Genomic DNA, 21,769 nt, shown 5'->3' with positions numbered 1-21,769 from the left:
TTGCACAAGGCCTGGCACCATGCAGTCCTGGTCCATGTTGGTGTTACTATAGTACAAATCAGAAACATGCTTGGTGTGGGCAGCTCCCCCAGTTTCATGCCTCTGCTCTGTATGCCATTGGGCACGCGGGCTTATCTTTTAAAATCCCAAACTACGCCTAGAAGCCGGTAACCCCGGAGGAGCCGGTGGCTGGGTCAGGGCCCTAACAGGCGGCTACTCCCCTTCTGCCACGCATCGGGCTAGGCTGCGGCTAAGGCCAGAGCCGCCCCCTCTCCCCGGGGCCCGCCAGCGCCAGCCCGGCTCGGCTCCCTCGGCCCCGTGGCGGGCGGCAGGCGGGCGGAGGGCGCTGGCTGGCGAGCATGCTCAGGCGCGCCATCTGACGGGGCCATGCTAGGGAGGGCGGGCGCAGAGGCGGGTCCGAGACGAGGCCCGGCCCGGCGGGGCGGGCGCTGACGGCCGGGCGCTGAGGCCCGGAGCGACGGGCGCTGCGCAGAGCCCGGCTCCCCGCTGCGGAGGGTGAAGGAGCCGAGCCCGGCCAGGCCATGCCCGGCCCCCCGACGCTGGGGGCGGCAGGCCCCGGCCCGGACCCGGAGGAGCGCTACGATTTCCTCTTCAAGCTAGTGCTGATCGGGGACGCCAGCGTGGGCAAAACCTGCCTGGTGCAGCGCTTCAAAACCGGGGCCTTCGCCGAGCGCCAGGGCAGCACCATCGGCGTGGACTTCACCATGAAGAGCCTGGAGATCCAGGGCAAGCGGGTCAAGGTGGGCTGGAGCAGGGGCAGAGCCGGAGCCGCGGGGCTGCAGGCGGGAGAGAGCCCCAGAGGCACTGGGGGGGGGGGGGGGGGGAGGTGACAGCTGTGGAGAGGGACCATCCCTGTCCTGTATCCGAAGTGATGCCCCTCAGGTGGTTCCTAAAAAGCCAGGATCCATATCCGCCCAGGGGCACTCAGCAGCCTTTGATCCGAGCAGCCTGGTTTCCAGCCAAGACTGGCACCCAGAGGTGGGGGTTTCTACCATAAGTAGAACATGGGCAGGGGAAGGGAGGGAGACAGCTGTCAAAATAGTATCATTCTGCATTTCATAGAGTGGCCTTTGTTTGGTGGTACCATGTGGTCACCTGAGCAGAGGTGGAGAGAGCACTAGAGCCCGTAGGATGGCTGTCACGTAAGCACTGAGCTGCCCTGACAGAGAAACCAGTGCCGTTATTGGAGGATGGGGAGAGGAAGAGGATATCCTGGCTGGCAGCAAACATCACAGCCCTAGCATATTACTGCCCCATGCCTGTTCACTCCACCTCTCCCTCTGCAGTGAGATCCCTACAAACAATTTGTATACTTCTCCTAAACTTAGCTATAGCATTGCCATGAAACAACTGCCACCGCTCCCTGCAGAGGTGGCTGCATTTCAATGCTCTGTGCTGGGATCCCTGTGCAAGCTGGCACAGACAATTAAAAGTGCTGTTGTGTTCAGAAGTGATACCTTTTTTACTCTAAAGATCTACTACATATGTGTGTGACAAAAATAAGTTTATCTTTATTGCATATACCACTTAGGAGTCAACTATGGCACAATGAACTGGACTGATTTCTGCTCACACCTCAGCAGCATCAGTTAAGTTCTAACTGCAGACTCTTCAAGACAGTTCAGGTACAACTGAGTATAATAAAGAATCTCAGTCGGTTCAGGTTATTGATGATAATGCACAAGCTAGTAAGAACACAGTTTGAATTTCAGATCCCAGACTGAGGTTGCAGGGCTGGTAGTTAATTTGAAACTAAGATTTTTTTCAAAGCACTTTGTCACATTGAGATCCCAGTGTACAAGGAACCACACACAAAAAGCCACTTGGAGGATCCTTTTTACAAAACAGAATGATTCGGTGGCCTTAATTCTGGCCTCTGCTCTTCCTGTGTATATCAGCTATGTGGGCATACAGGTGCCACACAAAACTGGCATAGCTACCCACTGGGAAATAGCTCCATTGTATCCATGGCATAGAAGTGGCAGACCATCTCTTGGGGCAATTCAGAAGAGGGAAAGCATGGCTGCAGCACACTGCACTCCAACTGTTTATTCTTTGATGCTGAACAGCCTACGCGGCTGCTATTTATTCTGTGGACTAGCCGTCATCCAGTTACCTCCAGAATCCAGGTAGTATGCAGCCATCTTTGCTCATTTCCTTCCCTTTCCCCCAGGGGCTGAGCAGAGCTCAGTTTGGTCACAGTCTAGAGTAGGGGCCTCTTTAATATGAAAGAGTTATATAAATATGGTAATTACAATTGTATTTTGGTCTGTCTCGCAGCTGTGTGCCAAGGTAGGGGGCCAGGTCCTCTAATGAATGTTTCTTCCTTCAGAGTAGCTTTGGTGAGGAGAGTGGGCAACAATCCTAGCAAGTAGGAAAAAGGTGACAGAAGAGAATGATCAAAGTTATTGGGAGGAGAGGAATGATGAGCTTACAGTAAGGAGTGTGGTTTCTATGGACAGCTCAAAGTTTAGGGCATTTACTTCCTTTGCAGGTGTTTTGTCTTTCTGGTTCCAGTTCTGTCTGAACAGCTGGGGTAAGCAGTTCATGTTTCAAGTCACCCTGCAAAAAGTATCATTTTGGGTTTTTTTAATCTTATATTAGTTCCTCTTTCTTGCTTTTCACCAAGTTAGGAGGCACAGGAAGTGGGGTTTTCCCCTCTAAGATTGAAACTTGGCTCAATTTAAATGCCAGACACACACAAAGTGACAAATGTGTCTCTCATGCCAGGTGTCTCTGCTAGGGACATTGAGAATTGGGCAGCTCCAGCCCAGGGACTAAACCAGACTCCTTAGGTATTGCAGAAGTACTGACAATAAGAAAAAGAATCTCTAATTCAGCAGTAATAGGCATTACAAGCAGGCAAATTAATCTACAGTGTGTATTTAGTAAGGTGTACTAATAGATCCAGCTAGTAGACATACCTTAGTTGGCACTACATTTTGGTCTGAATTAGAGATGGTGCCAGAGATCAGAACATGCCCAGAACTTGAAAATGTTTGGATGTGGGTCTTTTGTTTGGCCTATTAAGATAGTGACTGATTATGAAATTTGGATCCAGCTCTGGATTCGAAACTTACCTACAGGTATTCAGCTCTTGAGGATCTAATCTAAATAGGTTTGCTCAGCATGTTACAGGAGGCTGAGAATAGGGAGGCATTTTATTTTCATTTTGTAACCACACTTACAACTTGGAGTTAAATGGGACACCATGAAGCTCATAGGCCTTACATACTCGACAAATGTGGTTTCAGTGCAGTTTGTGATGGGAGGATTCCTTATTCTGACGATATAAGCTCAGCATATATAGGAAACCTGCCTGACTGGAACTTTGTCAAAAAACAGTCTCTGCTAAACATTTCATCTGATTTTTTTTCAACTAACTCTATTAAAGATGAAAAACATAGGCCCGATTTCTAGCAACAACAGTGCCAGGCAACCCAGTGCAGCATGGTTAAAAGTTGTAGTATACAAGTATAGTATACAAGACCTAACTGTATCCCTCTAACCAGATTAAAACCCATGAGGACAGATGGTGGGATTTTAAGAGTGTTCAGCATTGGTCTAACTGCTCCCTATTGAAGTAAATGGTAACACTCCCATCAATAAAACAGTAGTTTGTTCTGAGTGAGCAATAGAAAGCTTTTGAGAGAGAGAACAAAATACAAATCCGCAAGTCCTTATTAGCATGGTAGCAGCATTTCCTTTGTTTATGTTTACTTATCATTTACACGGGTGGAAATTCCCGTAGGTTACCTAACAGTGACTTATTTTGGCAGGAAATTTACAAAAAACATGAATTAAATCTGACATTAATCTTTGGGATTATTTGTTAGACTGGCCGTTTTAAAAACTTCACTCACCTACTGGTTTGTGAGAAAAGCATATATCAGCTGATACACATTTTAAAGTTCTGTATAAATACCTGTTGGATTTCCTTAAATTGCTGTGTCCTAAATAGAACCTCTCAATCTTCTCATTTAAATAGTCAATGCCAAAATTAAAGCAATAGCAGGGCAATAGTTCAGAACAAGTAGTGGCATTCAGATGAGCAGGCAAAGTGCATTTGCCTGTAACTGTCCATTCAACACAAGCTCTGAGGTTGGGTATCTGAAGATTTCATTTATAAAATAAGTTTACACTAAAGAGCAGCGGCCCCAATTCTGTTGTTGTATCTGTGCAGGTAGACCTTTGCACACCCCTAGATCTCTATCTTCAGAAATCTGCCTGCAAAGATTTGAATGAGAGATCAGGGCATTAGTCTGTGAGACTGACAATTGTCCTTGATTTAAAGGGACAACAGTTTATGAATCACACTTCTAAAAACTTTATCAACTGTTGTTAAAAGTAACAATTAAGATTGTAATAACTGAAAGATTAGTGAATAACCCCCCCCCCATTTGCTTACTTTGTTCATTTGATAGCACTTTGTATGTAGTCAATATTACTATTTCCTTTGTTTAGTCAGTTCCCCCTGTTTGTCTTTCTTAAAGCAAAAGAAGAGAGAGAAGCTTTCTTTTTAAACCGGGGAAATAGTTTTTGTAATGTGAATCCTTTTTTATGGAGTATTGGACTTATTAATTCACATGTTGAAAAAGCCATCAACCAGCCATCAGGAGTAGTCTCCCCAGAGCTACCCAATCCTTCATTTGATGGTTTTTAAATTTCTGCCTAATCACCCAGTTTAGGGCACTGTCAAATAACCAAATAGCTGATTTAATTGCAAAATAGCTAAAGATTTTTAGAATACAGAGTTACAGTGTATGAATCAATCCATGACAAAGGCTCCCTTGGTATGATAGACTGCCGTGACTTTTTCAAATTATTCATTACTTTCAATGGCATCCACAATGTGGGAGTCATTTTCCAAACATAAAAGGAGGCACAGACTCTGTCCATGAGCTTACAATAAAAAAAAACAAAAACAAAAAACAGAGCTGATAAAATCTATTATGTCAATGAGATAGGGAAAATGGGAGTGTGATACAGTTAAAGGAGACAGTCTCAATGAGGTCTAAAGGACTGGAGTCAGTATGATGACTTCCTTCAAGTCCTTTTGACGTGATTTCATGGGTTTCCTTGGTTTGATAAATATTTTGAAAAAATTCAAATCTTCAACATTTTGGTTATTGGGCTTGGTCTCCTATCAGTATTTAAGAATTAATTGATTATTTCATCATCAGTTTATGTATGTATTACATAATGTACTCACAGTTGTGGAGCTCACACGTGTAGAGCAGGGGTGTCAAACATAGGCCCATGGGCTGGATTCTGCCTACATGATGCTTCTGTGTGGATTACATGGCATATATTTCGATTCTCAGCTTTCATTTAAAAAGAAAAAAGGAAGTTTCAGCCCTTCCAAATGCTACCAAACCACAACTAGTGCAGTGACATCTGCCTGAATCTGCAGACAGCCTGAAACAGTGTGTAGTGGGCATCACTTAGGGACCAGCATGCCTAGTGGGCAGGTTGCAGTTCAACAGTCCCCAAAGTCCTAAGATGGCTTTCTTGGGCAATCTAAGGGCCTCGGAGCTGAGTGAAAATCTGTCATCCCCCAGCGATCTCAGGGTCCTCCCAATCAAACAAAGGGCAGAGGGAAGGATAGGGGAACCCAGGCCCTCCTTCTCCACCGGCTGTCAGTCCCCTCTAGCTGATACTGCAGGCAAGCCTCCCCAGGCCACTTCCTACCTCCCCTGTTCTCTTCTCTCCTCTGTTTGGGGTGTGGTCACAGCACTCTGCTTCCCTCCCAGCAGAGGATTGCTCAGCCTCAGACACTCTCAACTATTCAGATAGTCAATGGGAGCTTCCGAGTTTCCTTCTCAATGTCCATTTATTCCCCCTTATCAGGGAGAAGACAAGAGAAAGAGGGTTCAGGCGGCCCCTGGCTGCCCAGTCAGGCCTTACCCCCAGTCCAGAGCCTTTCCTTGTAAAGTTCTCTGTCCCAGAAGCTGCTAACTGGCTTCCTTCATGCAGACAACCTCTTCTTAACTCTTCCCTGGCTTGATTGCCAGAGTCCCCATTTAAGCAGGTCTTACATTTGGAGCATGCTCTGCAGCTGCTGAGAAGCAGGGTCATCTTGGACCAGTACTGCTCCATCACTCCCTGAGTCTCAGCGAGAGGTCTGTAAACCTCATCACACCCTGACTTAAGTGTTACATTTTCCTCACCCCAATCTGGAGTGTCCGTTCTAAAGCCCAATGACTTCACACATCAGTGGCAACATGAACTATTTAATCACTGGTCATTTAATCAATTGGAACGGTGGGAGGGAGTGAAGATCACAGGGGTTATGATTTGGGAGTTGCAGCACGGAAAGAAATAGAGGGAAGAACAGATGAGACACAAAGATGGGGAAGGAAGAGAAACAAAGGACAGAAATAGTCGTGTCCTGCACGGATCCTAAGTTAGGTGCCTAGGTTCCCATTACAACGGAGGGGGAGAGATATCACCTCAGAATGGGATCTACAAAAGCCAGTGGGGATCCACCAAAGCAGATACTGAGGAGAGGAGTGTTTCCTAAGCCGTGTCCAAGAGTTAGGTGCCTAAATCTGAGCTGGAAGGAGGCACCAATATCTGCTTGGGATCCACAGCCAGGAACCCTCTTCTGGAGTCGGGCGCCTATGTCTTTTCTTATTAGAATGGCAGCAAAGCATGCCCAACTCCACACAGAAGCAGGGTTGCAGGGGGGAGGGGATCTCCCCTGAGCTCTGGAATAGTCTGGTGTGGGGCCCTCTCGGTCTCTCCTGTTGAAGCCATTCCACATGGAACATTAATTGTGCATTGGGCCAGAGAGAAAGTTAGCATAACTGTACAGACCAATGGTTAGGGTACTCACCTGAGAGGTGAGAAACCCATGTTCAAATTCCTTCTCCACCTCAAGCAGAGGGGGAAATTGAACTGGGGTCTCCCACCTCCTGCATGAGTGCTCTGACCACTGAACTAAAGGTTATCAGGGAGGCCCTCTTTCTCACCCCTGACCATTTTGTGTAGAGTCAGGCGTGCTTGAGGATGCCTACCAGATCCGACTCTGCAGGGAACGTAGGCCAGGCAATGCTTGTTTTCACCTGGTTTTAGGATGCTGAGGTGGTTTGGGGCTTCAGCATGAGCTAGGCGCCTGCGTACCTTGTGTGCATGCCCCGTAGCAGAAACTTAGGGGCCTTTTATGGCAAAAATGTAGGTGCCGCTGGATTTTAGGCACTTCCAAAGTTAGGCAGCAGCTGAACAGGGTCTTGACTATCAGTGGTGCCTAAATTTTGATCTTAGGCACCTAAGTCCTTTTGTGGATCTCAGCCTGAGTTACTATATATAGGCCATATTCTCCCCTGGATCTCTTTTTACCCCAGCCCACAGACCATAAACAAAGGTAGAATTTGGCCCTCTCCTCAATGAAATTGACACCCCTGGTATTGAAGAAAACAGGAGTGCAACGTTCCCAGCAAACTGGAATTCAGCCTGGCACCTCTTTTCTTTTAGAATGTCACATGACAGGATGAGCCATTCATTTATTTCCCCTCGCTGTTCTGTATATTAATAGAATTTTAAATTGAAATGCATTAGTGGAAAGGAGGTCTTGCCTGATCAAACCTTGATTTTGTTCTTGGTGGGAAAGATCATACAGATTAAGTTACAAAAATTGTTTTGGTAAAGCTTTTTCCAAGTACATACAGGAATTTGCTGGTGTACTGAAATCTATACTGTTGTTTGCCATTTGATATGAAAGGGCTTAAACATGGTAAGCTGGCTTAGAATCACTTAGGAGGAAGCACCCTTTGCATCCATTACCAAAGAAATTATATGAAAGTTTCTACTCTCTGTGGGATTCATAACATGCAAACTCCCCTGCTGTGTTTGTAGTGCTAAACAATTAAATACTTCCTAGAGATGAAATATCACTGATGCTGTTGCACAAACAAAGTGAACATGCACCCCCACTATCTCCAACTTCTTTAGGAATTGTGATAAATGAAAGTGGGGGGGGGAGGGTAGCTCCCTTTTATGGACACCCAGCAAGCAAGTTAGCTATAAAGTCCCTCTTGGTGGCAGTTGGCTGCCTGCTTTACCTGTAAAGGGTTTTAAAAAGTCCCCCAGGTGAAGGAAAGGGAGTGGGCACCTGACCAAAAGAGCTAATGGGAAGGCTAGAACATTTTAAAATGGGAAAAAACTTCCCCTTTGCTCTGTTGTTTTTTCTCTCCGGGAAAGAGGGGAACAGGGAGCAGTTATGCTATGAGAAGCTTTAAGCCAGGTATGATAATAAATCATCAGATCATACCTAGAACTACTTATTTGGAACTCCCAAATGTGTAAGTAGATCAGGAATGTTTAGAAAGACGCGATTAGGTTTATTTCTGTTATTTCTTATGGCTAATGGACTCCTCTGTGCTCACCCCAGATGTTTTTGTTTGCTTGTAACCTTTAAGCTGAACCCCCAAGAAAGCTGTTTTGGGTGCTTAATTTTTGGAATTGCTCTTTTAAAATCTAGCAAAAGCCTAAGTTCCAGATTTTTATTTTTATTTTTTTAAAAGAACAGGATTGGATTTTTGGTTTCCTAAGAGGTTTGTGCATGTTGTTTAATTAGCTCAGTGACTCTCAAACTTTTTTACTGGTGACCCCTTTTACATAGCAAGCCTCTGAGTGCGACCCCTCCTTATAAATTAAGAACACTTTTTTATATATTTAACACCATTATAAATACTGGAGGCAAGGCAGGGTTTGGGGTGGAGGCTAACAGCTCACAACCCCCCCTCTAATAACCTTGTGACCCCTTGAGGGGTCCCAACCCCCAGTTTGAGAATCCCTGAATTAGCTGGTGGCAACAGCTAATTTCCTTTGTTTTCTTTCTCAGCTCTTCCCCAGAGGGGGAGTGAAAGGGCTTGAGGGTACCCCACAGGAAGGAATTCCCAAATGCGTCTTCCTGGGTTCCAAAGGGGGGTTTGCACTTGGGTGGTGGCAGCGTTTACCAAGCCAAGGTCAGAGAAAAGCTGTAACCTTGGGAGTTTAATACAAGCCTGGAATGGCAAATATTAATTTTTAAAATCCTTGCGGGCCCCCACCTTCTACACTCAAAGTGCCAGAGTGGGGATATCACAGGAATACAGAGTGGAAAGGAAGCCAGTGCTTAGTAAATTATATAGGGAGCAGGGGAGGCAAGACAACTTTATTTTCAAGTTTTTTGTGTGTGTTTGTTCAACATGAACCTTTGCTACGCAACATATTTCTCGGTGCTAAAAAATCTGTCCTGGACAACTTGAAAAATATTCATTTTGCTTATTTTGCTATCTGATTTCACAAATAAAATTCTCTTCTAAATGTACATTGCATGACATATGTTGACCTAATCCTGTATTGTTATGGCCAATGAGAAACTTACCATTTTCTGCAATGACAAGATTATGTAAACTTTGTCCATTTTCAGTTAGTTGAATCAGAACTTTCTTGGAGGCTATCTGTGACCAGTAATCACGTGTGCACCATGTAATCATACCCTATACAGCATTGTAATAATCTTCGTACAAAATATGCCTTGTGAGGTATCATTTGAAAACTAATAATTCACTGGTCAATAATATCATGGTGAAATGTGTGCAGTGACACTATATATAAAGTTATGAACATAAGATAAAATTATGACTGAAATGTATTTACCAGACAAGTCTTGGGAGGGATTAAACCTGTTTCTCAAGGACAAAAGACAAGCTAATGACTCAAGCCAAGTGGATTCAACGTTGGCTGGCAATCACCAGTCAAGTAATCATTTCTTGGCAATGAAAGGGGGCAGGAACAGATCGATCTGCATTTTAACAAACAACATGGAAGCTCATTCACCACGAGACTCCATGTCTCTGTCCTCACAGTGGGAAGGAACTTTATCTAGGGGTAACCCCCAGGAAAATGCTTTTCAAAGGGTGACTGGAGTATAAAAGTGGGGGGGGAACACCCTAGGTATTTGTGCTCTCCCCCCTGCCCCAAGAAGACGAAAGAACCAGGCTTTGGACTTCGAGGAGGGGTTCTGACCTGAGAATTTGGTCAGCCCTGTTGCTGGGAACATATGGTAAGGATTTGTAGTTAAATAAATTTGTTTTATTCTTACACACAATACTGAATTAGGTTTGATTTAACTGAACTGTTTGGGTAACTCCAGTTAAAGTAGCAAACTGTTGCATATTGATCCCTTACCGGTGTAACAGACTTCTAATATCTGAACTGTCCAGGAGAGAGCTGGACAAAGTAGAACACACGTTTTGGGGAAAATCCAGGACTGGAAGTGTGTTGGGGTCACCCTGCAAGTGGTAACCAGCGTTGGTGGAAGCCAGAGTGTGACTGGAGTGTTGGTGGCAGGCTGCAGGTATACAGACACTCAGCGTGTGACCTGCATCTGTTTGGCTGTTTATGACTGGTTCAGGTTGGGAGTTAAAGCAGCAAAGCATTGTGAGGCACCCAAAGTTGCAGGGCAGGTGGTGACACAACCCCTCACTAGTCTGGATTACTCCCCGGAATGTGACACTGGCTCAAGAGTGTGGAGTTACATCCCAAAGGAACAAAGGATCATTAGAAGCCTCACCATCTTTCACTCTAAGTGCAAGGCACATTTCTTTGACCTTGCCTTTTCTAACAAACATATAGCAATGTGTTTGTAATGTATATAAAATCCAAAACAGAACACTCCCCTGAACACACTTCTAGCCCTGGGGAGAGGAGGAGAGGACAAACAGATGTAAGGCTATGTCTACATTTAAACTGCTACAGCAACACAACAAACTAGGGAAATGCAACCTAGATGGAGCTACTATACGGTGGGTGCAAAACTGGTTGAAAAAATGTTCCCAGAGAGTAGTTATCAGTGGTTCTCAGACATGTTGGAAGGGCATAATGAGTGAGGTCCCACAGGGATCAGTTCTGGGTCCAGTTCTATTCAATATCTTCATCAGTGATTTCGATAATGGCATAGAGAGTACACTTATAAAGTTTGCGGATGATATCAAGCTGGGAGGGGTTGCAAATGCTTTGGAGGATAGGATTAAAATTCAAAATGATCTGGACAAACTGGAGAAATGGTCTGAAGTAAATAGGATGAAATTCAATAAGGACAAATGGAAAGTACTCCATTTAGGAAGGAACAATCAGTTGCATACATACAAAATGGGAAATGACTGCCTAGGAAGGAGTACCGCAGAAAGGGATCTGGGGGTCATAGTGTACCACAATTAAATATGAGTCAACAGTGTAACACTGTTGCAAAAAAAAGAACATCATTCTGGGACGTATTAGCAGGAGTGTTGTAAGCTGGACATGAGAAGTAATTCTTTCGCTATACTTTGCGCTGATTAGGCCTCAACTGGAGTATTGTGTCCAGTTTTGAGCACCACATTTTAGGTGAAAGATGTGGACAAATTGGAGAAAGTCCAGAGAAGAGCAACAAAAATGATTAAAGGTCTGGAAAACATGACCTATGAGGGAAGATTGAAAAAATTGGGTTTGTTTAGTCTAGAAAAGAGAAGACTAAGAGGGGACATGATAACAGTTTTCAAGTACATAAAAGGTTGTTACAAGGAGGAGGGAGAGAATTGTTCTTCTTAACCTCAGAGGATAGGACAAGAAGCAATGGGCTTAAATTGCAGCAAAGGAGGTTTAGGTTGGACATTAGGAAAAACTTCCTAACTTGCCAGCTCACCTGGGATAAATAATTTACTGTTTTGCAAGATTGCAACAAAAAAAAGTAAAAAAATGCCCTTCTGAATGTTTTTTACATTATAATAGGCACATAGTTCACCATACTGGGAGATGGAAACTGGTAGGAACTGGAAACTCCATGTGAATATTAGCAGGGGAATTTTCAGTGTGTGTGTTGGTAAGAAATAAAAATAGCTTTAGATTTGATGAGTACATGGGTATTGAAAAAACTAAGAATTTATGCTAAAAACAACAAACTGCTGAATTTTTAGCTATAACTACTTAGAAGAGAGTTTGCTGTAGAGAACAAGAGACTATTGATGGATTCCATTAAATATTGGTAACCCTTTTCATAATGTATATGGAATTGCTAAATCCAAATTGAAATATGTGGATGGTATGGCATGTATTTGTTCGTATTTTTCCATTCTCAGGCTTTCTTTACAATCACTTCTGTTTTCTTGTGTAATATTAAGTGGTGATAATACATCGATCCCTGAGGGATACCTGATGTGCCGCCATCTTTTGGATTGTGTGGTTTGTAATTGCAGCTGGCAAAATTCTTTGTAACATTTTGATCCATCTGCTCTCAAAATCTTAAAGGAGGAAAGGAAAAAAAGAGGGGTTTGAGGGGGGAAGATTCTCCACTGATCTTTAAAAGTGTCTCTTTCACTGCTGCTTTAGCATCACTGTGGGATATTCAAAGTAACATACCTATGTACATGCACAGCATTGGATGTGCATTTTACCCAGTTTATCTGGTAGTTATTCAGCATTCAAGCCATTAAACTTTATGCAGTAATAAAGAACCGGAGGAACCTCTGTTGTTTGTGATGCTAAGTTTATGTGCAATATGCTCATTATTTTTGCAATAGGAGTAGCTCCTGTCCAAGTAGGTGGTTGTGTGTCAAAGTAGTACACTCTGTTTAGCACATTGTAGCCCAGTGCCAGCCAATGCTAAAGCCTGTGGTGTCCACAAAACTCAAAGCAAAAAACAGACCAAAATAACCAACTCATGTAATAAATAGACATTCAGTAGCAAAATTACTATCACAAGACTGGTGACAAGGGCAGCTCCTCTGCTTTGTTCAATGAGAATATCCTGTCACACTTCCTGAGAACAGTAAGTATTTATCCTCCCTCCTTTACCCTGTATCCACTTGCTCCTGGTGATAATTGCTTAAAAACGTCCTGCCAGTCTCTCAATATATAGCTGTTTTGGACTTCTCAATGTATTCAGTTGAATTGAACCTTTATTCCCCAACTTCTCTATGTCACTGTCTTAATGTGAGTTGTTGCCAATGTAATTACAAAAACAAAAATTGTTTAAACAACAGTTAAGGTTGCTAAGTGACAACTTCACTTTCTTATCACATCATTTACAAAACCTAAGCACTTAAAAAGGAAATAGTTAAGAGCGTCATATCTTATACTGCCTGTGTGAACACAACATTGTTATGAAATATAAAAATATTTTATCACATCCTTAACACTGATCCCTGGATTGTACAGTTCCTTTATGTATTTATTTTGATTTTAGTGTTAAAAAATTTTTTTCAAGGATACTTTTAACAAGAAACAGTCATTATTAAGAGTAGAATTTTTGGTAAAGAAATTGTAATTGCTGTTTCTTGCCAATGATGTTGCATATGTAATTTAATGGGAGAATGTGTAACTGTCAGTTCCTCATAAAATTATAAATATGACTTGCATTTGAGGCTGACTGATGTGTACATATAGAGAGTATTCGTGTTTCTTTTTCAATAGGATTTTGCGACGTGTATGTATTTGAGACTATTGGAAAGAATTGCATTTGGTTTGGATCAACGATTAATTTCCTTGATTTGACGTGCTTGGGTTTTTTAGTGATGCTGTCTAAACAAAACAGTGTTGCCACTTAGCAACCTTAACTTTTTTAAATGAAGTCGTTTGATTTTTAGAATTTTCAAGGTGAGTTTTTCCTTAATATTTATTTTTTTTCTAAATTAAAAGAGGTGAGTTGTGCTGGTCAAAATAATAGCCTTCCTCATTCAGCATACAGCTGACAAGATACAAGGTCCCAAGGAAGGTAAATTAGTCACACATGTATGCACAGCACAGCCTATAGTCATTGTAATATTGGTAAAAAGTCAGCAATGTAAGGGTCCTGCAAGAGGCTACCTAAGTCCTTGTATAGGACTGTAGAGGGATTTAGGGAAGTAAGACCAAGAGGTTCTAGAACAGAGGTGGGCAAACTGCGGCCCGGGGACCACATCCGGCCCTCCAGATGTTTTAATCCGACCCTCGAGCTCCCACCAGGAAGCAGGGTCTGAGGCTTGCCCCGCTCTGGCGCTCCAGCCGGGGATCGGGGTTGGGGTCTTGCCCCACTCCGCACGGCTCCCAGAAGCAGCGGCATGTCCCCCCTCCGGCTCCTACGTGTAGGAGCAGTCACGGGGCACCACACACCGCCCCCACCTCAAGCACCGCCCCCACCCCTCCCATTGGCCGGGAACCAGAGCCAACGGGAGCTGCAGGGGCAGCACCTGCGCACAGGGCAGCGCGCAGAGCCGCCTGGCCATGCCGCCACATAGGAGCCGGAGGAGGGACATGCCACTGTTTCTGGGAGCTGCTTGAGGTAAGTGCCACCCGGAGCCTGACCCCTTCCGTGCCCCACCCCCATACTCCAGCCCTGATCCCCTTCCCGCCCTCGGAACCCCTCGGTCCCAGCCTGGAGCACCCTCCTGCGTCCCCAACTCCTCATCCCCAGTCCCACCTGAGAGCCCGCACCCACAGCCGGAGCCCTCACGCCCTCCTGCACCCCAACCCCCAATTTCGTGAGCATTCATGGCCCGCCATACAATTTCCATACCCAGATGTGGCCCTTGGGCCAAAAAGTTTGCCCACCCCTGTTCTAGAAGGAAACAACCCAATTTAGGGAGGTTTCAGAGTGGTAGCTGTGTTAGTCTGTATCAGCAAAAACAACGAGGAGTACTTGTGGCACCTTAGAGACTAACAAATTTATTTGGGAATAAGCTTTCGTGGGCTAAAACCCACTTCATCAGATGCATGGAGTGGAAAATACAGTAGACAGGTATATACACAGTACATGAAAAGATGGGAGTTGCCTTACCAAGTGGGGGGTCATTGCTAACGAGACAATTCAGTTAAAGTGGAAGTGGGCTATTCTCAACAGTAGAATACCAAGGGAGGAAAAATCACTTTTGTAGTGGTAATGAGGGCAAATGTAATTAGGGTGGCACATTTCAAACAGTTGACAAGAAGGTGTGAGTAACAGTAGGGGGAAATTAGTTTCCCAGTCTTTATTCAGACCTAATTTGATGGTGTCCAGTTTGCAAATTAATTCCAGTTCTGCAGTTTCTCGTTGGAGTCTGTTTTTGAAGGTTTTTTGTTGAAGAATTGCCACTTTAAAGTCTGTTATTGAGTGTCCAGAGAGATTGAAGTGTTCTCCGACTAGTTTTTGAATGTTACAATTTTGAATAAATGGACACAAATCAGACATCAAGAATTATAACATTCAAAAACCAGTCGGAGAACACTTCAATCTCCCTGGACACTCAATAAGTCACAAACTACCTACATAACCTACAACTCTCCAGTTACTGCCTCACATACATAGCATCCATCATTTCCAGATCATTTACAACCATTGCCTGGAGTTCTTCTCCATCCTGGATGTGTTCTAATATAGCTTCTGCCCTTCTCCACTCGTCTGAAAATGCTCTCTAACCAAGATTTCTAATAACCTGTTAATTTGAAGGATTAATTTTAACTAATATACATATTACTGGATTCTAAATAAACTGTTACCACTTAGGAAAAAGACCAGGGCATCCTAGACAGCAAAAACAAAACCTCTGCTCAGCTATGCAGCAGTGGTTAAAAAAAAATACAGACACAATGTTAGGATGCATAAGAAATGGGATGGAAAACAATACTGATCCAGGGTATATCCCGACTAGGATTTCTGTGTTACGTTCTGGTCATGTCATCTCAAAAAGAATCTAAAAGAAATAGAAGGGCTCAGAAATTGAAAGACTTTCATGCCTGGGGAGATTGAAAAGACTGAGACTGTTTACCTTAGAGAGGGGATTAAAAAAAAAGAGAAGTCATGATAGAGGTACATAATAGTATGAATAGTACAAAGAAAGTAAACTAGACACTCCCGTTTACCCCCTCAGAATACAAGGAAAAGGAAGCAAACATTCAGTGAAATTGAAAGGCAACAGATTTAAAACTGAAAAGAAAATACTGTGGAAGTCATTGCTACTATATATTGAGCTTGATAACATTCAAAAAGGATTAGAAATTGATATAGTGAATGAGAATATTCACAGTTACTTTAAATTAAAAAGCTGTATGGGATAAATTCTCATGCTTCAGGAGGTAAGACAACCAATACGTAACAGGGTTTAAGAAGAAACTTTCTATACTGTCCACCATCAGTTTTATTGTACTTTCTTCTGACGCACCCCAGGCTGACTACTCAGACACTGTACTAGTCTAGATGGACCATCAATCTAATATAGGATGGCAGTTCCTATGTTACTGGATTTAAGTGAGAGCATTACAGTTTAGACAGGCCTATTACTACCTGTGCATAATGTCTGTTCAGCTTCCTAAATGAAGAGGATGGCTGACAGACATTCAGTTCTGTGACACTCTTTATCTTCCTAGTTGTGTAGAGGGAAGATTTTTAGGTAAAATATTTAAATATCCAAGCAAAATTAGCCTGATTTTTTCAAAGTACCGAGCAGTCTGAGCACCTTCTGACTTCACTGGGCGTTGGAAATACTAGCACCCCTAAAAATGAGGTCACTTTTGCATAAGTGCCTAATTATGGCTTTTGGTGCTAACTTTAGGCAGCCAAGTATGAAAATGTTACCGACTACATAATTCTCATCTCAGCTGAGGAACACAGGATTTTTTTTTTTAAGAAAAATTTAAAAAAGCACTACATTTGTGCATAGATTTTCTATAAGGTCACTGAACCAACTCCTGTCTTGTTAACCAGCAGAGCTCAGTGTGTGTTTAAATCCTGATCCAGCCACATTTCATTCAGGAGGAAAGGACTTAACCTGAAAAGCAAGACCAGTTCCCTATGTGTGAATAGCCAGTATCTCACTGCATGTTTTATTTTGTTTAGTTGCAGATCTGGGACACAGCAGGCCAGGAGAGATTCCGAACCATCACACAGAGCTACTACCGAAGCGCCAATGGAGCAATCCTAGCCTACGACATCAGCAAGAGAAGCTCTTTCCAGTCCATTCCTCGCTGGATTGAGGATGTGAGAAAGTATGCTGGTTCCAACATAGTACAGTTACTGATTGGTGAGTTTGGAAAATTAATCCCTTTCTGGATGAGTGAGGAACTCAAATAAAACTATACAGCATCAAAGCACTGTGCAAACACTAACCACTCAGACCACCTCTGTGAGGCAGGTAAGAGTTTTATCCTCCTTTTACAGAAGTCAGAACAGATGTAATAAAATTAAATTATTTGTTTATGGGGAGCCACTGTCAGAGACAAGATTCTAACGCAGAGGTTTCTGGGTTCCACTCTCCTGTTTAGACATCACTGCCTCAGCATACATGTTTAGTCCCAACTTCTAAGGGGCTAGTTTTGAGACTGCCAACCTACCATTCTGTCCTTTAAATACTTTACTTTCTGGTGAGTACATTGAAGAAATAGAAATATTGATTCAATTACCAGCCATGGCTTCAGTCCAGCATATACCATTTACACCACATTGTGTTATTATTTATTACTTGTATTACATACCATTTGGCATCCCTAGTCATGGACCAGGACCCCATTGTGCTAGGCAAGGTACAGACACACCAAACGACAGTTCCTGGAAGTTTAAAATTTATTGAGTTCATATTATGTTAGATAGGAGGTTTCCTTTGCTCTTCACTTTTTATTAACCCTGCTAGAGCTTGCGTTCTCTGACTTCACTCACTGTTCAGTGTCGTTCTTGTAGATCTGAATTTCAAAGTCAGGCAGGGGTGAAAATGCATGCACCGTTGTGCACTTGATTTGTATGGTCAGTTATCGCAATTGTATGTGCAAGTTGAATGTTAGGCACACAGTTGCACCCCTGATCTTTGAAAAGCCAGTCCTTGTGTGTAATTTCATTTCTCAGGGGCAACGACTGTGTCATCATGCCTGCTATACAAGCACCAGAAGACTAAATGGTAGTCTTAGAGTCCAAAGAGTGATTGTTAGTTTAATTTTATATAATGGCATGGGTCAGAGTTCTGCATCCAGCTCCTGCAGGCTGACCAACAGCTTGCACTCGCTCTCACTTTTACCTTCCGTTCCCTATTCCCTGCCCCTGCAACAGTTTTGGCTTTGACCTCCAGCCCATTTTCCCTGCCTCACCAAAGGCTCTTGCTGCTGAACTCCTGCCCCACTCCCATGGTTCCTGCTACTGTCTCTTTTCTCCTTCATGCCCCCTCCTGAACATTTGCACAGACATCAGTAATTATAAAAAAGTTAATCTGTAAACAATTCCACTTTCTTCTGCCAGGAAACAAGTCTGACTTAAGTGACCTTCGAGAGGTTCAGCTGGAGGAGGCTCAGAATCTGGCTGAACACTATGATATCATCTGTGCCATAGAAACGTCTGCGAAAGACTCCAGCAATGTGGAGGAAGCTTTTGTGAAGATGGCAACGGAGCTCATGATAAGGCATGGAGGCCCCATGTTCAATGAGAAAAACACAGACAGCATCAAACTTGACAGCAAAGACATAGTAGAAGGCTGGGGGCCATGCAGTTGCTGATACAAGCTAGCTGGTATCCCTGACTTTACTGGAATTTAGAGGGATGTCTCCCCCTAAGGCTGAGTAGCACAGTAGCTGTATCCTCCTCCTGAGAGACCAGCATTTTTGTAGACGTTAGACACCAATGCAATCAAGATTTTGTCTTTTACTTTTAAAAAGGGACTTTGTTGAGGTTTAGACCTAAAAGTTCAACCTTCCTTGACATTTACTCTGTATTTGCCCCCATTATTTTCTTTGCTGCAACCTTCTCAGTAAGTTATGAATCTGAGTGAAGCAGCATGGATCTGTTTGTTGGAGGGCAGGGGAAGGTAACTAGACAAGAAACCACCACATACCTGAAGTCCTAAACCCTTCAGCATGGAACAGCTGTCAAAGGTGTAACTATTTTTGCTTTTAGGTCAGTCAACCTTGATAGAGTCTTTTTAAATTCTCAGCATTCCACCAATGACCACATACACCAGACAGGTTAGACAGTGACTGTGGCAAAGGTGTTTCAAGTATCAAAATGCTTGAATGTTTTAACATGGGACCAAGCAGCAGTCACCTGTCCAAGACGCTGGACCACCATGGAAGTTCTCTCCTTGAAAGTAAAATGTGGCACATGGACTGCTAAATATTGTTGGTACAAGCCCAAGTGGGCTGTCGTGCTGATTTTTAAAAAATCATCATTCAAATAGTGAAATCAGTCTGAGCAATACCGGTTGCCTGCTTGTTTAGCAAGATAAACATTAAATGTACTGACTCAAATTCACTCTTGGAGAAGGAGGGGTTTGATTATTTTGTTACTTATTTGCACAGTGAATAGTTCCTTTTCCAACTTGGTGTCATGGAGTTTTTACCCTCAGCTTTATTCATTTCATTCCATAACTCAAGAACAGCACCACTGGAAATAAGAACTGGAGAAGCCTTGAACAGACTTTGCTAGCCATGACTGACTTTGGAGTGCTGTAGTATGCCTAACTGGTCACATAGAACGTTAATTCCAATCACATGTGATTAGCATTAGTTTTTGTTGCCAGAGGTTTCATTGCACAAGTGACTGTGACTGTCCCATTCTTTAACTACAGCCTGGGCATTTGATGGGACAGTGAACTTCAAATTAGCTGAGAATTGTATGAAACATGATTTCTTGGCTATAGGAAAATATTGAGATCTCTCGGATTTCCTCTCTCACAATCACAAGTTGCCAGTTGATTTTCATTTCTTGCAGATCTTCAGCAAGAAAAATCTTTTTACTATTGACCAAAAGTCTGCATTATTAATTAAATTGATTTAATAACCCAGCTAAGTAGTTGGCTTAAAGATGTAGCTCTTTATTAGGAGCTTATGTTGTGTCTGCCATTAGAAAGTGCTGACGCCAGCAACTATCCCTGGATTTACTCCCTCAAGCACCTTACAAACAGGGATTTACAAAAGGAACAGAAGCTGGATTTTTTAAATCTACAGTTTAAAGCCAAGGTTTTCAGAATGGTGATTTTGGGTGCCCGACTCTAGATATTTTAAAAGATCCTGATTTTCAGAAGTGCTGATTACCCACCCTCAAAAATCAGGTCCCCTTAAGGTGTTTCAGGATGCTGCACCTATAGAAAAAAAATGAAGGCACCCAAAATCAGTCGTCATTTTTGAAAGTCTTAACCTAAAAGGATAGGGTGTATTTGGATTATTGTTATTACCAGGAATACAGTTTATGGCCATTCCACACATAGCATGAAAGCCAAGAAACTAGGAAAGGGCTAATATCATGGACCCTGTTTTAAATGTTGATTAATCAGAAAAATCATTTTCCTGCAGAAAATGTTGAACTATTTTCTACTGAAGTAGTTGACTAAAGAATGATGTATGTTTTGTAGACTGTTTGCTTGTAATTTAAGATAAACTTGACTTCAAATTTTATAGTTGTAAGAATAAAGGGGCCTTAAAACATTTAGTTAGTTTAGTTTTCACATTTCTATTTTATATGGAAATGCAGGGTGAGGCACAAATATGGTTTTTGGTTTTAAATAGGGCAGTTTTCCAGGATACTCCAGGGTCTCCTACATCCAAAGATAAGAGGCACCAAGTGCCCAGAAGAAACTAAACACTGGAGATGGAGTTTTTCCAAAACTCCAGGCAATTAACTTAGTATCGGTTAGTAAACAGCAAACCCCCTACTCTGTCCCCAAAGAGGGGGTAAAAGTCAGTTTAATCTAGAAAAGAGGTCTGATTAAAAACTAAAATTCAGTCCTGAAATCTTTTTTCTAGTGACAAGGTACCATAGCAAATATATTTAAGATCCTCTTCTGTTTGTTGATCAGCCTGAATAGGCTGGGTAGAGTTATTCTGTCCATTTCTGAAGTGCTCACAGTAGAAAAACTGACAAGGTCTTAAACCAGAGAATACTTGTGTTTTGTCATCATATGTTTTAGTGTACATCTATAGGCCCAAATCCAACAATTTGGTGTGCCCACACATGGATCTTTACATCAATCCACAGTCCCATTATTTGCAGGACTGGTGCCAAGTTACATACTTAAAACCATGCTGGTAAAAATTCATGTGCATGTAAAAACAAGAGTATTGAAACTACTTAGATCACAGCTGATCCTCTGTAGCTTAGATAATGCATTCTAGGCCTAGATAAGCTATATATCTCATCAAGAGCCAGAAAGGACCTGGACCCTATTCCCATTGCAGTCATCAAAAGTTTTGCCACTCACTATAAATGGAGGCAGATTTGAGCCCAACATGTTAAAGAATAAAAGCATGCAAGTTTCTTTAATATTGACCTATGTTTAGCAACCAAACAGAAATAAATCAAGCACTTTATTTTTTCTTAATCCTTTGCCATGGGTCACCTAGTGTTTCAACTGAAGCGTTGAAGTTTAAGAATCCACCTGCAGAGCTTAGTCTGTTTCAGGCAGAAGTTATTATAAAATGCAGTACCAGTTGTTTGTTCGCTGGGCCTTCAAATGAAGGATATGCTTTAGCTTCTTGGATTTTCCTGTAAAGCTATAGTCCTTTAGTTTTAGAGCAGCTATGTCTTCTCACTTAAAAAACAACACCCTATAATACATGTTTGCATGTCCTATCTAGCAAAATGTCAGGGAATAAAGAAATGGAGAGAGGAACCTCATTTATCCAAATCAGTTTGCCACATATCAGTTAACGGTATAGTGTTTGGGTTCATAATACACTGTTTCAGCTATCCCAGCGGCATATACCACACACATCACCTGGGTGTGATAGTAATGGTACAATCCTCACTAGATGCATGGTTCTTTGTACTGAAATATATTTAACCATGAAAACAGAATTT

At 42.7% G+C, this 21,769-nt stretch overlaps 1 protein-coding gene across 1 annotated transcript; it reads left to right on the top strand.

Annotated features, from left to right (window-relative positions):
* The first annotated feature begins 542 nt into the window (after positions 1 to 542).
* Positions 543 to 19,757, top strand: RAB43 (RAB43, member RAS oncogene family). Its single transcript, XM_065407418.1, has 3 exons — positions 543 to 761; positions 16,835 to 17,018; positions 18,221 to 19,757. Exons 1-3 carry the CDS (start codon positions 543 to 545, stop codon positions 18,472 to 18,474), a joined length of 657 nt encoding a protein of 218 aa, XP_065263490.1. The 3' UTR covers positions 18,475 to 19,757.
* The last annotated feature ends 2,012 nt before the right edge of the window (positions 19,758 to 21,769 follow it).

This window comes from Emys orbicularis, chromosome 7, assembly GCF_028017835.1.
Source record: "Emys orbicularis isolate rEmyOrb1 chromosome 7, rEmyOrb1.hap1, whole genome shotgun sequence".
Classification (NCBI taxonomy): Eukaryota; Metazoa; Chordata; order Testudines; family Emydidae; genus Emys; species Emys orbicularis.
Note: the sequence above shows the minus strand (reverse complement) of the source record. Positions and strands in the feature narration are given on the sequence as shown.